Source organism: Podarcis gaigeae (genome assembly GCF_964106915.1).
Source record: "Podarcis gaigeae genome assembly, chromosome: 1".
Lineage (NCBI taxonomy): Eukaryota > Metazoa > Chordata > Lepidosauria > Squamata > Lacertidae > Podarcis > Podarcis gaigeae.
In genome coordinates, this window is record NC_139678.1 from 91,743,422 (window position 1) to 91,759,485 (window position 16,064).

The following is a 16,064-nucleotide window of genomic DNA, read 5'->3' on the forward strand; positions in this document are numbered from 1 at the left end:
GATGTACACACCAAAACCAGCACCGTGAACAGACAGCTTTCCGGACATGTGGCCAACATGACTAAACCACTTTTTTTTTTCTTTTCTTTTTCTTTTTAAATACATTTTTATTCAAGTTATATAAAGACAAGTAAAAATAAACAAATACAACAAATACAATATATATATATATACAACAGTGTTCTCTTCCCTAAATTATACAACGTAAAAACCATAATAAAAAATCATAATCTGTTGGGCTCTACTGGGTCCTGGACTCCCCTCCACCCTTTTGGTAAGTATCGAATATCTTCCTCCCTTACGTATTTGATTTTTGATCTTATAGTCCGTCGCTGATAGAGTTGTTCTATCCCCGCCAGTTCACTTTATAAGTTTGGTCCAATATATTTCCAATATTTACTCCAATTTTGCTGAAATTTCTGTTCATCTAGATCTCGTATTCTAGCTGTTAATCTATAAAGCTCAGCGTAATTTACCATTTTGACCTGCCAATCATTTATGCTGGGCATGGTTTCCGATTTCCAATGTTGTGCCAGCATAATTCTTGCGGCCGTGGTGGCGTAGAGAAATATCGTCTTGTCTTCTTTTTTAATTTCTTGACTAAACCACTTCTGGCGCAACAGGACACCTTGACGAGTGCCAGAGCGCACGGAAACGCCATTTACCTTCCCACTGCAGTGGTACCTATTTATCTACTTGCACTGCTGTACTCTCGAACTGCTAGGTTGGCAGGAGCTGAGAAAGAGCAAAGGGAGCTCACCCCGTCATACGCATTCGAACAGCTGACCTTCTGATCAGTAGGGGTAATGTGTTGGCAATATCCCTACCCCACTGAGCAATTGACCTGACATTGCAGCTTCTGGAACAACCTCAAAGGCCTTTCCACCTTAATGGAAAATAATATATGCATTACACAGACATAATGAATTAGGCAGTGCTGAACTGTTTCCACAGCCAGATAGGCTTGGCCCAGAAGCCCACTGTTGAGGCAATGTGAGTTTGCCTTGAGTGACGGAAGCCTTGCCTCTGATGCCCATTCCAAAATCTATCTGGAAACTGGTGATGATGCCAGCACTTCACAGGCAGCAGCACATAATTCAGGTAAGAAAGATGTGGTACCAGCATGATGGGGGCAGAGGGGCGCACGTTCCCATTTCACCTCAAGTGGTGAAACAGGATGCATCACCCCTGCAGTCAAAAGTGTTGTAGCAGCAGCAGTATCGCTACCACCACTACTGGCATTTCAAAGCCACCAGATCTAAACTACTTGGCTGTGGTTCATCACAGGCTAGTTCCAGCACTGAAGGTCCAGGTGATTTACCCCTACAAGCTAAGGGTTCCTCTCTCTGTTTGCAACTCCTCAGGTTTTCTACAACAAGCAAAGGAAGGCAATTGGTGTTTCTATCAGAGACCCGGAATTATCCAACACTGTAACCATCCAATGTTCATTTGATTTCCTTATATTCAGGTCTCTCCTAGAAAGCTCAGAACAGCTGACATGGAGCGAGCAATAGTCTACCATGCAGGCACCACACCCACGTGTCTTCAGCAACAATATAGAGTCTTGTTTTAAATAAAGAAGGAAAACACTCACACACATATCTGGCACCACAAGCAAGCTGATATACTATGCTGTAGACCTTTCTTAAAATGGCTAATGTTGCATGGGTCTATCAGTGCTACCATCGAGAGTTCTCCAAAACAGCTTCCATTTGTTGCAACCCAGGAGCATACATTAAAGAGGAAATGTTGTATAACACCTTGGCAAACTGCCAGGTCCAACCCAGAATCTTGGAAATGGAACAGAATTTTTGCAGTGATATATTCTGGCTGTTTCTGCCTCCACTCCCCAGCCACTCTTGCTGCTGCTGCAAAAGGAAGACTGTCTTAAAAATGCATCTCTCACATCCATAGATCCAAATACCTCTAGCATTGCAAGTCCACACCTCCTGCTGCCTTTTCAGAGGAGATGATGAATGCTTCTTCTTAGGTCTCCAACACACCTTTTGTTTCAGCCACTTGTCACTGTCCCAACCTGTAGATATGCCTGCATACCCATGCTGTGTCTCACAACTATCCCAATTTGGCATTCCTGTGCAGCATTCATTCTCACCAGGGTTCTTTTGAAGCCATAGTTTCCTTATCTGTTCCTGACATGGGCAATGTTTCAATGAATCACAAGCACCTTTGACAAATTTGAAGGAAACCGCTGCTATAAAGCATTACACCTCACTCATACATTTATTTAGCTGCTTTCCCCCCCAGGTTTCCTTGTCTGAATGAAATCTACCATACTCGACATGATTCATAGGCATTAGAAGGAAAAGTATTGTAATCCAGTCTCTTTTTTTATTTTGCTCTGTGCGTTATGCTTATTTCTAAACTGGACACTTAAGTCTACCAAGGGCATATTATCCAGTGATGAAGAGAAGAGACTGCAGAAAACAGCCACAGACCCCTTTTTAATGCCCTGGGCATGGACCCAAGTGGAGCCCACAGGCCCAGCCAGGTCCGCCTCCCATGCCCGCTTGCAACTGGTCAATTGTGTAGGCAGGCAGAATGTACCTCCTGGGCAGCAAGCTCAGTTGAGGGACATCTTTTGCCGCCCAGGAAGTGACCTGAAGGAGAAGCCTTCACCACCAGATCACAGCATGTGGGAGGAGTGCTGGCCCACAAAGGCACCCACGTAAGAGGGTGTGCGGACCTGTCATTAAAAAATGGTGAGTTTTGTAACAATGACAAATGGAACCTGGAAGAAACCTGAGAAGGATCGAATATACCCAAGCAGATGTAGGCCTGAAAAAGATGTATTACAACAGCAGAGATTTGGAGAGGGAAGATTCACAGATAACCTCAACTGCCTTAATGAGAGAGCAGCAATGTAGAGTTTTCCAAATTCACCTAGCAAATTTGACAAGCAACTATACAAATACTTAGCAAAAAAAAGATGTGAAAACTGGGTATTGTACATTGTGTGTGAAAACTTATTTATTTTTTATAGGAAGTTGGCATCATAAAATGCATAGGACCATGACATCTGAACAGGAACTGTTCCAATCTTACCTCACCTATAAACTAAATACAAGGACTCAAGCAAACCACTCTCTCTCATCCCTAGATCCCCACAAAATCAACTGCTAGTCAACGATAGTGTGATTGTTAAAGATTGACAAGAAAATACATCAGTCATTTTGAACCCTTGGGAGAGAGGGAGAAAGCTACAAATGCTAAATACTGTTGTATAAATGCCATTTAAGAACATAGCATGAGTACTAATTTTATGACGGCATTTAAAATCTTATCTGGAGTTTTCAAAGCCTTTTAAATATCTGATCACTATATATTTGGATGAGGAAGAAAGCTCAAAGCTGTTTTCTTTGAGGAGTGTTAAAATCATGAGTCACAGGGAATCACACTACCTTGCCAAAGAACCTATCAAGGACACAAGTTGTCAGGTCCATTCAAGCCAAGCTTCACAAGGCTAATTGACTTACATTGTAAGGATGCATTGCCCTGACAACCTGGGCATATTCTCTACTAGTGTGCCTAGTTCTTTCTTTTATTTAAATACCACTATGTGAGTTCTGTTTTTGTGCATGTGGACAAATCCTAACTGAGAAAGTCTTTGAAGCATCTGTGATCCTTGGGAGACGACAGCTTTCTGCTTCATTAACTACTCATTTTTATCACATTTCCCCTTCTAAAATGAATGGCAATTTTCTCCTCTTTGGCATTATTACTGTGTTTTTAAAATCCCTCTACATAAATTATAGCTTCCTTTTAAGACCAACACTGTGTGAGCTTGCAAGCTGGAAAAGTAACCTCTTTAACAGACAGTAACCTGCCGGGAATGGGCTGGAGAAGCAATCTTGCCCCAATTAAAAGATTTTAATTTACCTGGCTCCAACAATGAGTTGATTCCTATTGGCATCCAGAGCAAGCTGGGAGAAGTCCCGGACACCTGGATAGCTGAAATTTGAGACCCAAGGCTTCAGATCTGCAAAGAAAATGAAAAAGAAGGGGGGGACAATGACACTGTTTCATATGCAATAAATGTTCTATAGGACATTCTGCTAATGGATTTCCAACTGAAGCTCTATCAATAGATGGTAAAGATATAATCCAGTCATAATTTTGGCTTTCTTGGAGTACAAACCAGTGTGAAAATGTGGCAGAATCATGTGACAGAATTGTAGACAACCCTTAAATGAGTAAACAGCAGTGTCAAATCTGGGAGAATGACAAATAGGACATTATGGACAAAATTGCTGGCTAGTTGATGACCAAAGACCCTATCCCATCAAAGTGGGTGACTTCTTTTATTTTGACATGTGGTTGGATATGCCAATCAACTGATCAAGTACGAAGCAAGATGGGACTCCTTTACTGTTAATAATTATATAGATGAGGGTGGTATCCAGTGAATGGGCCTTCTCTGTAAACTTCCCCCACCCAAACCCATATTTGGGACACTCTACCTCAAGAGGCATGCCTAACGCCCATTCTACTATGATTCCTGCACCAGGTAAAAATGTTTCTGTTATCTCAGGCAAATGGACAGCTTTATTTATATTGTTTTTACAGTTATTCAGCCTGGGCTCTAGTGTGTGCTTTTTATAATTGTTACTGTACTGATACTGTGGATTGTTTAGTGTGTTTTATTATAGAGAGAGAGAGAGAGAATATATCACTTTCAGACTTTATTATTACAAAGATATACACAGGTCTAATAAAAAATCAAGAAAGAAATTTTGGAAAAAGCTATTTCTGTATGCAAGGACAAAAAACCAAAAACAAATAAAAAGCTGTTCTACTCCAAACATGCAGGAATTTAAATGTCAGAAACTAATCATGCAGGGGTCAAAGTCATGTAGAAAGCCTACATGGGTCTAGAAAGCTCCGCATTGCAGATCTTCTCTGGTATTAGGAGGATGAGAAGGCCAGGTGACAACTCCCAAGGGATGGAGCCAGTTAGCATATCCTCACTTTCCCCTTGCCTTATTCTAACTGCATGAGGGCTTTAACACCTGGATACACTTTTCATCTTTTATAAATCAGTACAACATTCTCCTAATGGCTCAGCTAGTTAGAGCACCGTGCTGATAATGCCAACATCGCAGGTTTGATCCCCATATAGGACATCTGCATATTTCTACATGGCAGGTGGGTGGACGAGATGATCCTTGAGATTCCTTCCGACTCTACAATTATATGATTCTATTATCTAAACATATATTGACATCATTTTCTCTCAGAATAATAGTTTGATACTCTTTGTTGCTGAAAACTGTGTCAAAAGTACAAAATCTGGAGGAAAATGGAGTCCAGGAGGTGCAAATAAGGTTATTCCACAATTAAATCTAAAGACTGAATTTGTCAAGCATCAGAAATCCTACAGCAGCAGAAGTAGCAGAAAGGTATTGCCAGTCCCTACAGAAACACACTATTCCTGAAAGGTATTCAGAATACAATTTCTTTTAACTTTGCCTTTAATCCTTAGAGCAAATGACCTTTCCAAATAATAATGGTTCCCTGTGATTCACTTAGCTCTCCCCCCCCCCCCATACAAGAGCTATTCCTATAACCCTGTATCTCACCTTCAGATTTCCAACGACTAACCTCCCAATCAAGGTATTGCCTTGCACATAATGTATGGGGTGTCCTGCCCTCTTCTAAAGGTCCACTGCTACACGAGCCAAGATATTCAGGACACCTCAGCAAGTTATCCTGGTGCAGCAGAATCTGCCAGGCAGGTTAATAATGTCCCAACACTGCAGAAGGTGCAAAAAGAAAAGAAAAGAAAAGAAATGCTGTCTGCTGTATTCTGCTTGCTAATGAACCCCTGTTTTTAGCATACATCCTTAGCAGCAAGAAATCTGTCTGAACCTAATCTACGGAAATAACATGCTTCAGGTAGGTGAGCTGGATAATGCGAACACTCCCCAGACATTTATGTTCTCTGATAGGAGGGTCATTTTACAACAATGAAACCTTTTTACCGATGCTGGTCTGATGCTCTAATTTTCTCTTGTCATTTCTTGCCCACGTGACTTTCCTCCCTCTCCCTGCCTAACCCATTACGATGTCATGGCAGAAAAGATGAGGTGTGTATTTCCTCCCCCCTCCCCCTTTTCATCATTCACAATCCAACTTCACCGAGGTTCTGCCATCATCTCTCTTTTTAAATAAACCCTGACAAAATTACAGGTAAAGAATTGTGGGGTGAAAAATACATGCACTGTAGGTAGCTCAATCCTTCCTATGATCGTTCTGAATGTCAGTCAAGCCTGGGAAATAACAGGCAACTGTCCCGATTTCTATTTATGACCGCAGGTGGCAGAGCATATAGAAAAAGCTTTCCTCGATTATTAAATTAAAGGCTGCAAGACATGCATCTTCTGTGGCAAAAATTCAGGCCTTTATAGCCGTATCATTGGGAGATGATTAAACACAGCATGGCTCTCTCAGTTAAGAAGACTCAACTACCAGTCATCAGAATTAATGCTGAATACCGCCATCAAGGCTTCTATTGCCTACACCTTTCTGTAAGGGGAAGGGGATAAGTTGGGGAGAAAGTAACAGCTGAGGAAAGACTTTGGGATTTTTCCATTCACCATATTAAATCTCATTACCTAGGGTCACAGGCATCCCCGAGGGCACTGCACCGCTTTTATCTTAAAGAGCAAGCCTCAAAACCATATGAAGGTAAGTGCTGGAATAGGCCTGCTCTACATTAGATGAAGTTTATACATATGGACCCAATGAACTCTAGAATTTGCTTACATTTGACCTTTCTTGGAGAGCTGAGCAGTCTCTTTAACTTTGGCTAAAAGCCCTCAGAAACCGGGCCATGTTTACATTTGCAAATGTATCTCTATATAAACACTATGAAAAATTAAAACCAAAACGGCCCAGCCGTGCATCGCTGGAAGCAGGGCAGGAAATCTAAAAATGAACAACTCAGGGCCTATCATCAAGGCTCCCCTTGTGCTTTGACTTTCTAACCCACAATGAGGGGAAAGAGCCATATTTCCCCCCCGCCCTTGCTATACACTGCTAAGTTTTCTTTTTAATGGTGTTATGGCTTCAAGTAACCACAAAACCAGTGGTGTGATCCAGAATTACAAAATCCCTCTATACCCAGACTGGGATACAGTAGACGTATTAAAACTTTGAACACTTTTAGCTTTGTAGAGAGAAAGAGGGGGGGGGGGCAAAAGTAGGCCTACTCTGTGAGGCTAAACCAGTGTGTTGTAGTGTCTAGTGTTGTACTAGGACTGGGAAGACCCAGGTTCAAATATTCACTGAGCCATAAAGCATGCAACTAGTCACTCTTTCTCCCAGACTACAATAGGCTGATGTGCCAACTGCAACTCTAAGCAGATAAAAAGCATTGCCCTGAACTCCTTAAAGGAAGGACAGGGCACAAATGCAATAAATAAATACATTTTTCTTTTCTTTCCTTTTCAGGCAGATGGGGGCATGGTGTGTGTCCTGGGGGTGTGGCGCACTGCCCCCGGGGGTGGTGCGCTTCCTGCGGGGGAGTGGCGCCCAGCACGATGGGGGTGCACAGCGCGTGTCGGGGGGCGGCCACAATGGTACCCCCTCCCTGATGGTGCCGGGGGCGGTGCAATCCCCCCCCCAGTTCCTCCGCCAGTGCTTAAGCTTGAGGTTAAATCCAAAGGGAAGATCTGTTAAGCAAGTTATACTTGGGCGAGTGTGTTATCTTTGCTCTAATGAATCATTTGACTTCTACCCTGAACGTTTGTGAATTAACAAACTGACAGGCACATGGGTTGTTTGGGTTTTTTTAGGAATTGTATACCACTTTGGGTGTGAGGAGAAATGTCACAAGCCCATCTTCCCCTGTGATTGTTCTCCATTTCAAAATTGCAGAGATAAAATGCAAAGCATGCGTGGTCAAGTGCAGTACAAGAGACGAAATGAGAAATCCCACCAGCTGAAATGTGTGTGCTCACTTTGCTTTAAATTGTCTTGCCAACTAGAATAGGTGATGGCCGATTCACAAGGCCAATAGGCGTTTCTCAACAAGTGGTGTGTGCATGCACTGTTAAGCCTTGCCGTGGGATGGAAGTGGTTTAGCGATCAAGTTGCCTGAGTAATTAAGCAATCGGATCAACTGTTCCACCACTCAGGTATTACGTATATTTGTGATCCCAGAGTTTGCTTCATATGAATTTGGCCCATATGCCAGTTGTTTTCTGGAACATCTTGGTGTTTGTTTGGGTTTTAGCAGAACAAGATTAAGGAAACAATTGACTGGGCTGCTCTTGGCTTTTGAGGGCTAACTGGCCTGGAAAAGAAGAAGAATTAAGAGTGCTTCTGGCAATTGCATTACTCGCATCCACAGCCAGTGGATGAGCACCAATCTGCACTTCCAAATCATCAGCAGTCCAGCATTTAAGACAGGAGTCCTTTAGGAATCATATACTAATCCTGGGAGTAGGTTCCAAGTACATCCTGTTCTGCTCTAGAAGAGTTGAGCGTTCTTGAAACAGCAATTAAATTTTGTCCTTCAGACTCATTTTCATAATCTGTGTTCTTTGCTGAACTTGCAACATGATGTAGTCATGAGAAGTGCCACTCACCATATGCAGAGTGCTTTTCTTGCAACACTGAGCAGGAGCAGGTAAGGTGACTTAACCTCCACTTTATCCTCTTTACCCTTTGCCTATCTAAAAATTCCTTCAGACTGTCATTCCAGGAAATCTTCCAAGCTAGACATTGGAGGTTCACTCTCCCTTTACCTCAAATAAAACACCTTGCCAGAAAGTAGACTAAGCTCTCTTTCTTAGTCACTTCACATACACACCCCAATCTCTTATGTGCTCACCCACAGATATTTGGAGGCCCCGATGGTAAATAAAGTTCAGGTGGACATCAGAGGTAAAAAATAAACTAAATCTCAACTGGCAATAAACTGCAGGCAGTTCATGTGACAGCAGAGTTGTTTATTTACATACCCCAAATTGAGAGCCTACCCTTCCCTCGCTTCAGAGCTTCATCAAGGGCAAAAAGTGTGAAAAGTATTGTTGAAAGCAAAAATGTTTTTAGTCTGAGTTTTGTGAGATTTTAAACATTCTTTGACTGAAAGGTGGGTTTTAAATGAGGAGAAAGAAGATAAGCCTCAAATAGTTTCAGGTATTTAGAAATTCCTACTGAAGGGCTTCAATTCTGCAAGGATGCCAGGATGATGATCCCAGAGCACAGGAATGGCAAAGCACTTATTTCTTCCACCCAACACCTAATGGGGGGAAGAGAGAAGTCTGCATTTTGCAAGCATTGACTGTGCAAGGAAGTTCTTCTCCACACAGTGGATGCCTGCAAAATGCACCCTGACGGACAGTGGGAGCAGAGCTTGTTCCTATGAAGCCCTATCTGTACCCACCCCACCATCAGCTGCAGAGGAGATGGATGTGGTTTGTGAGAAATGGCTTCACGAGCCAAATTGGAATTCCTTGTGAGCCAAGTTTGGCCTGCAAGACTGGAAGTTTCCAACCCCAGATGGAGAAGGTGCTTGGGATAGACAGACCAATAGTATTTATACCAATGGTATAAATGCAGCTTCCTAGGGTTCCTATAGGGTTGGAACAGGGATTTAATGCTGCATATCTGAGTAAGCATGCTTATGATCATAATGTAAATCTACAACACTCACGTGATTTCAATGTCTTGTCATGGTTTTTGTATTGTGAAGTCAGGGGGAACTGGTGTGTTTCAGGGAAAGAATGAATGGAAATGAGTTTGTAAGTAGGAGCTTCTTTCTTTCTTTCTTTCTTTCTTTCTTTCTTTCTTTCTTTCTTTCTTTCTTTCTCTTTCTCTCTCTCTCTCTCTCTCTCTTCCTTAAGTTCTCTCCTCTTTCACAGAACACAAGAAGCTGCTTTACTCAACAGAAAGTGTGTTTAGGATTGCGGCCTACAATGTTTACATTTTCTGTAAAAGGAAAGCTAGCCCTCAGTAAGTGTTCATATGGCGTGTCAGCACTGAAAGCGTGTAATCTATGAGCTGTCAGCAGATGCTGTAATCCCCCCTGCTGGAGACGGTGCTGAAAGGCGTAATGAAAATAATAAAAACACCTTGAAAGGCATACCACAGAAAGTCAAAAGAAAAGCATCCCCGAGGATACACATCACCAGCACCTCCAGAAAACCGCCAGCACCTCCGGCAACCCCTTTAATTAGCCTTCAGGCTACAGATTTATATCGGAGAACATTGTCATAAAATAAAGCTGATTCAACAATAAACACTTTGGTAATAAAGCAAAACATATTATGCTGCTGGGCGCCTGCCAGACCCAGTGGGCAAAAATAAATCCTTGCAATGCCCCCCAAACTACAACTGTAGTCTTTGGAGTCACAAGCTCCTTTTGCAACTCTCTTTGTGCATTTCCCACAGAATTTAGCCGTCATTTTTTTCCAAGTGCCTATATTCTATTCCTGCAGACTGACAGCGTCTGTGTATTCATAGAACTGTGAAACTAATTTTCCTCCCTGGTGTTCTAAATAGCTCTGAGCTAAATTCCAGTTTGCCCACTTGCTTCTAAGGTTCACAACATTACCAGCATAGGCTTTAGCTGCTGCTGCTGCTGCTGCTGCTGTTATTTATATTTATTTAAGGATATTTATACCACCCTTCATCATCCATTTCAGGGCAGTTCACATTATTATAGTAGCAGTAGTAATAGTAATATATTTACAGAATAAACTATGAAGCAAGTAAAAACACCACCGCAATATGAAAACAGCAGGAGACAGAATTGACATAAGTACTGAAAATGTTTTTTAAAGCCTTGGGAGAATAGAAAAAGTCTTTACTGGGCCCGTTAAAGAAATAACAAGGAAAGCCGCAGGCAAGCTTCCCTGGAAAGCGAGTTCCGAAGGCAGGATGCTACATTTTGGGGGGGGGGGGAATCTCCCCTGGTCCCCTCTGGTTTGTGTGAGCATCACCAGATACATGAATATAATGTATAGGCAGATTTAGAAGTGTTCCTTCAGGTACCAGGCTCCCAAGCCACCTAGGACATTTTAGGGAAGCAACAGAACCTTGAAAACCGTCCTGCAGCCATGGGCAAGATGATCCCAGCAGGTAGTCCCAGGTTCTAACATATTTTCTGTTCCCTCATCACAGACATCCCTTTGCACTCAGACTGCAGCCTACATTCAAGGTTTCTAAAGAAAGTGCTAATGAATTCCAGCTTACTGGTCTAGGATGGGGTGGAGCTGCCATAAACACATGCTCATCCAATCGTCCAACAGGTATGGGGTTGTCAAGCTTTTGAGGTCTATGGGCACATTTGTAAACTGGAGAAACTGTTGCAGCACACACTTAAACCCTAACCAAGCACTCATCACAACCTATGCTATTGGCTTGAACAGAATTCTTCTTTCAAGCCTAATGTCATCGGGGAGGGTATATTCTGGGAACCAGTGAAAGTCACTAGGCAATTCCTAGCTCAATGGAACAGCTAGATTCAGATGTATCTATTCCATATACGATGCCCTATAAATTGGGCCACACTAATCAGGAAAGGTAGAAAAAGGAAGGAAGAGGGAAAGGGTTGGAATCATTATGTGCCAAACCTGACTGCAGAATTCTGTTCTTCCAGACCAGCAAATTTCTGTTTATTCTAGTCCTACTCCCACATCCAACAAATCCCAACAGTTCTAGTAGGTTATCCCCAACTAAATCACAGAGTGATCCACTGAAAGCAGTATACATGGCTAACTTAGATCCATGATTTCAATGGGTCTACTTGGATAATGATTTAGTCAGAGACTACCCACTTACTTCCTTGGCATTATCAATCCCCTTTTGGGTATTTTTAGTTCTGGAAAGACTGGGAAAGGACATGGAGAAAGGGCAAGCTAGTATTTTACAGGCTATGGAAGATATGCACAAATTGCTTCTTTTATTACTGTTTCTATTCGCTTGCTTTGACATTTCACAATGGCAGTTATTTGTGTAACTTGTTCAATTTTGCAACTTCCACCTAATGTGGTATTCTATCTCAACTAATGGGGCCAGATTCAACTAACAGGTCTTGCTAGTAGCAGCCTACACAAGTTCGCCAGCTAGTACAATGGGGCTTCCTCCCCTTCTCCCTCTGCCCCTCCAAACTGGCTTGTGGGGAGGAGTTAGGGAAAACTCCAGAACAAAATGAGGGGAGAGGTGAAGACAGATCATTCCTCAGACAAGCAAAAATGTTTGCGCTGTAGGAGTCATCCCTTAGTGTTAGGCTAAATTCCTCCTATACACTTCTAGGTTTTTAACATTGAAATGTACACATTCTCAGTGCTCCATATACAACATTCACAATACTTCAGATAAAGATTTTACAGCTCCATTTTATAGCCACATTCCTCATCCACTGCCAAAGCCTTTAACTTTAATCTTATACATGTCTACTAAAAACATCTGAGTTCCATGGGGCTTACTGTTAGGTAACTGAATATTCGATTGCTACATTCTTATTGTTTAACCCAGGAGCTATTGTTAATTCAGGAATGTTTCATAGCCTGAAGGTAACATTGGGGGCAACCTTTCAGATGTTGCAATGCAAGTGGTAGGCAGGGCCTCAGCAAAGGTGATGTGGCCAGACACAAAAAGTGGGCAGAGTCATATGTGCAACTCTTAGGAGGCTGCATTCCAGCCATGCAAAAATTTGAGGTTTGCTGATAGGGGAAGGTGCCAGAGGCAGTGCCAGAGCAGGTGATGTCGAATTTGGGATATCCAGTGTCACTTGGGCTGAGCACTCCTCTGACAGCCTGCTATATCCCACCATGGGATCCAGGTCTCCTCCCAGCTCACTGGCTCTCTCAGACACTTCTTGGGGTCCCAACGTATCATTCCCCATCCCACTAACACTCTCCCCAGTTTCATCTAAGTCCAACTCCCCAATTTCCTGCCATTCACCTCAATCATCTGATCAACCTCCTACAGCATTTCCACAAGACTCCTAACAATCACAGGTAAGTATGAATTATAACCAGAGACAAGTCACTGGTACAACTATACTCAATACTTTCTATTCTGATTCTCAGGGACAACCCCCACCCCCGGGGACAAGCCTGAAATGTTATGCATACAAAATAGGTATTGAGCCAGTGTGGTGTAGTGGTTAAGAGCAGTAGTCTCGTAATCTGGTGAACCGGGTTCGCGTCTCCGCTCCTCCACATGCAGCTGCTGGGTGACCTTGGGCCAGTCACACTTCTTTGAAGTCTCTCAGCCCCACTCACCTCACAGAGTGTTTGTTGTGGGGGAGGAAGGGAAAGGAGAATGTTAGCCGCTTTGAGACTCCTTAGAGGGAGTGAAAGGCAGGATATCAAATCCAAACTCTTCTTCTTCTTCTTCTTCTTCTTCTTATAGATCTATTTAAATACTTTTGTGAAATGCAGGCTCGTGATCAGGATCGAAGAAGATGCACATCTGACCGCACACAAATTTAAGCTGATTTTAAAAATCTAAATCCTAGGTACACACCAGGAAATATGCATACTGGGTATATGTACATGTGTGTGTGTGTGCGCGCACACATATATCATACAAAGTATTTTTTTCCATGTGTTCAATAGGGAATGATGCATCATGAACCAAATCACTAAGGTTTATAATGCTAACATTTCTGCTGATGTAAATACAGACTTAAATAGCACAGGCATTCTCAGCTCTGGACACCATTCCTACTTATGCATATGCCCTCTCTTTCTCACCGATAGCCTGCTTACTCGCACACATAGTCTTCCTTGACATTAGCACTCTTTCTTCTCCGTTTCTGGATGCTTCTGTTTTGCCTCCTGTGATTCCCCATCCCCTACCCCTTAGCTGGAGGTGGCTCTTATTCTGCCTCGGCTCTGTGAAATGATCTCTTTCACTCCTCCTATGAGAGACACTGAATCACTTCCCCTCTTTAATTCACACCGTAAAATCTTCCTTTTCTTTCCAGCTCGTGAGCGACTCTCTGTATGTGAAGCATTTTGTGAATGAAGGGCACTTTTCCCAGATCTGTCTTTTATTCCAGAGGTCTTTCTGGCTCACCACACTGATTTATTTTTATTAGTTCTCATCATGGTTTATGCTAAGTGTCTAAAAACTCCAAAGACAGACAAATAGAAAAGAAATACTGTTACTGTAGTTGTAAAGTGTGCTGATTTTTACTCTGAAATACTTGCTTTTAAAGAAAAAGAAATTTAAAAGGGGGGGGGGGGGACACACAGCTTTCCTAAAATAGCAAATATATATGGCTTTATTAGTGGCATTATCCAAACAAACAAACCCTACAGAACAGGAAATTGTCAGCATCGGTTTCTCCCATTTCATTTTCACATTTTCACATTCAATGGGATTTCATTAATGGGCAAGGAATCCATAACGGAAAGCCCATGGGTCTCTTTGAAACAACCCGCAACACTGCCAGGCATGTGCGCAATGCAGCAGCTGATGGTCGGTTTATTTTTAGCCAAAATCCATGCTCTAATAGCGTTTCCAGATTGGTAAAAGGAAAAGGTTAAGCAGCAAGGCTGTGCCGTCTGATGGAGACCCACAGAAAAGGCAATATTCTGACCAAACAGCCCACAGGCATCCTTTCCCCCTGCTGCTGTCCATTAAGGGGGAGGGATCCATGGAGGTTCCTGACTGCTGCAGTGCAGCTGCCCTGGGAACTGTTTGTACATAGGAACCCAAATCTCTAGCTTCTGTGAAACTGCTTGTGACTAGGCCCCCTATCATGTTCTCCTCTTCTTGATCTGAATGTGCCAGGAAACTCCAATGCTATCATATTCCATGTGTAACATGAAATACTTAGAAAACTACTTAGAAAAGGTTCACTAACCTTAAAATTGAGCAGTCCCTACTGGCAGGCTTAAAACAGGACAGAGGAGGCAAACCATGCAGGGCTCCCTTCATCCTCTTATAAGCTCCAAGTGAATGGGAAGGGCCTTTTAGCCTAGCCTTCAACCAACTAAGCAAGTACCTAACGTACTAAAAACAACATTTATTTTCAAGATGTATTCGTTCTTTTTAAATATTGATAGCTTATACATCACTGCTAAAAGCAGTCCAAGGGGAGGTTACAATCAGAATACATTGTTAACTATCAGAACTAAAACACCAATTGCATAATAAACCACTCACCATAATTATGGGCAAAGCTGGACAAAGGTGTCCTGCATGTTTGGAACAGGATACCACTTTTAATCATTTATGGGCAAGGCTCGTATTCATACCATAGCATCTAAAGCAGGTGTGGCTTCAAACGTTACTGAACTACAACTCCCATAAGCCCCAACAAGCATGGCCAATGGTTGTGATTCAAGAATGTCTGCAGGGGCAAAGGTTCCCCACAGCTGAGTTAAATAAAAGAAAAGAATCAGGACCTCTTAAGCAACACACACTGTCTTCCTTCAGTCCCTTCAAAATTAAAATAGTCACTTGATGCAGAAAGGAACAAGCAAAAACCTGCTACTGTTTATAATATAGCAACTAAATTAACCTAACATGATGCTATTCCGGAGTCAGATACAGTGGTACCTCCGGTTACATGCGTTTCAGGGTACAGACGCTTCAGGTTACAGACTCCGCTAACCCAGAAATAGTACCTCGGGTTAAGTGCTTTGCTTCAGGATGAGAACAGAAATTGTGCTCTCCGGCGGCATGGCGGCCCCATTAGCTAAAGTGGTGCTTCAGCTTAAGAATAGTTTCAGGTTAAGAATGGACCTCCGGAATGAATTAAGTACTTAAGCCGAGGTACCACTGTATCCCTGAAAAACCACAACATTTGAGCTTGTTTCAAGCACAAAATCAGAGCATTCTTTCAAGCATTTGCAAACTACAATAGGACAAGCTTCTAAGTAGTGACTCGCCCAGTTGTTTATGGTGAGTGATAGTAACCTCATGGGAACCAGATAAAGAAGATTACAGTGCTTCCCTCCCTTCTCCCTGTGTCTGTGAGGAAAATCCCAGAGGTAAGTCTCACTTCAATGGCGCTTATATAAGCAAGCACAGGCTTGCAGCCTTAGTCCACTAATGACTAATAGAGGAATATGTGC

At 42.5% G+C, this 16,064-nt stretch overlaps 1 protein-coding gene across 9 annotated transcripts in view; it reads right to left on the reverse strand.

Annotated features, from left to right (window-relative positions):
- The window catches only part of SEMA5B (semaphorin 5B), a 353,564-nt gene that overhangs the window by 139,810 nt on the left and 197,690 nt on the right, over nt 1-16,064 (reverse strand). For all 9 annotated transcript variants that reach the window (XM_083734995.1, XM_083734993.1, XM_083734992.1 and 6 more), the window contains one exon: nt 3,898-3,997. In XM_083734995.1, the coding sequence (XP_083591121.1) occupies nt 3,898-3,997 (100 nt within the window). The remainder of the gene's footprint in view (nt 1-3,897; nt 3,998-16,064) is intronic.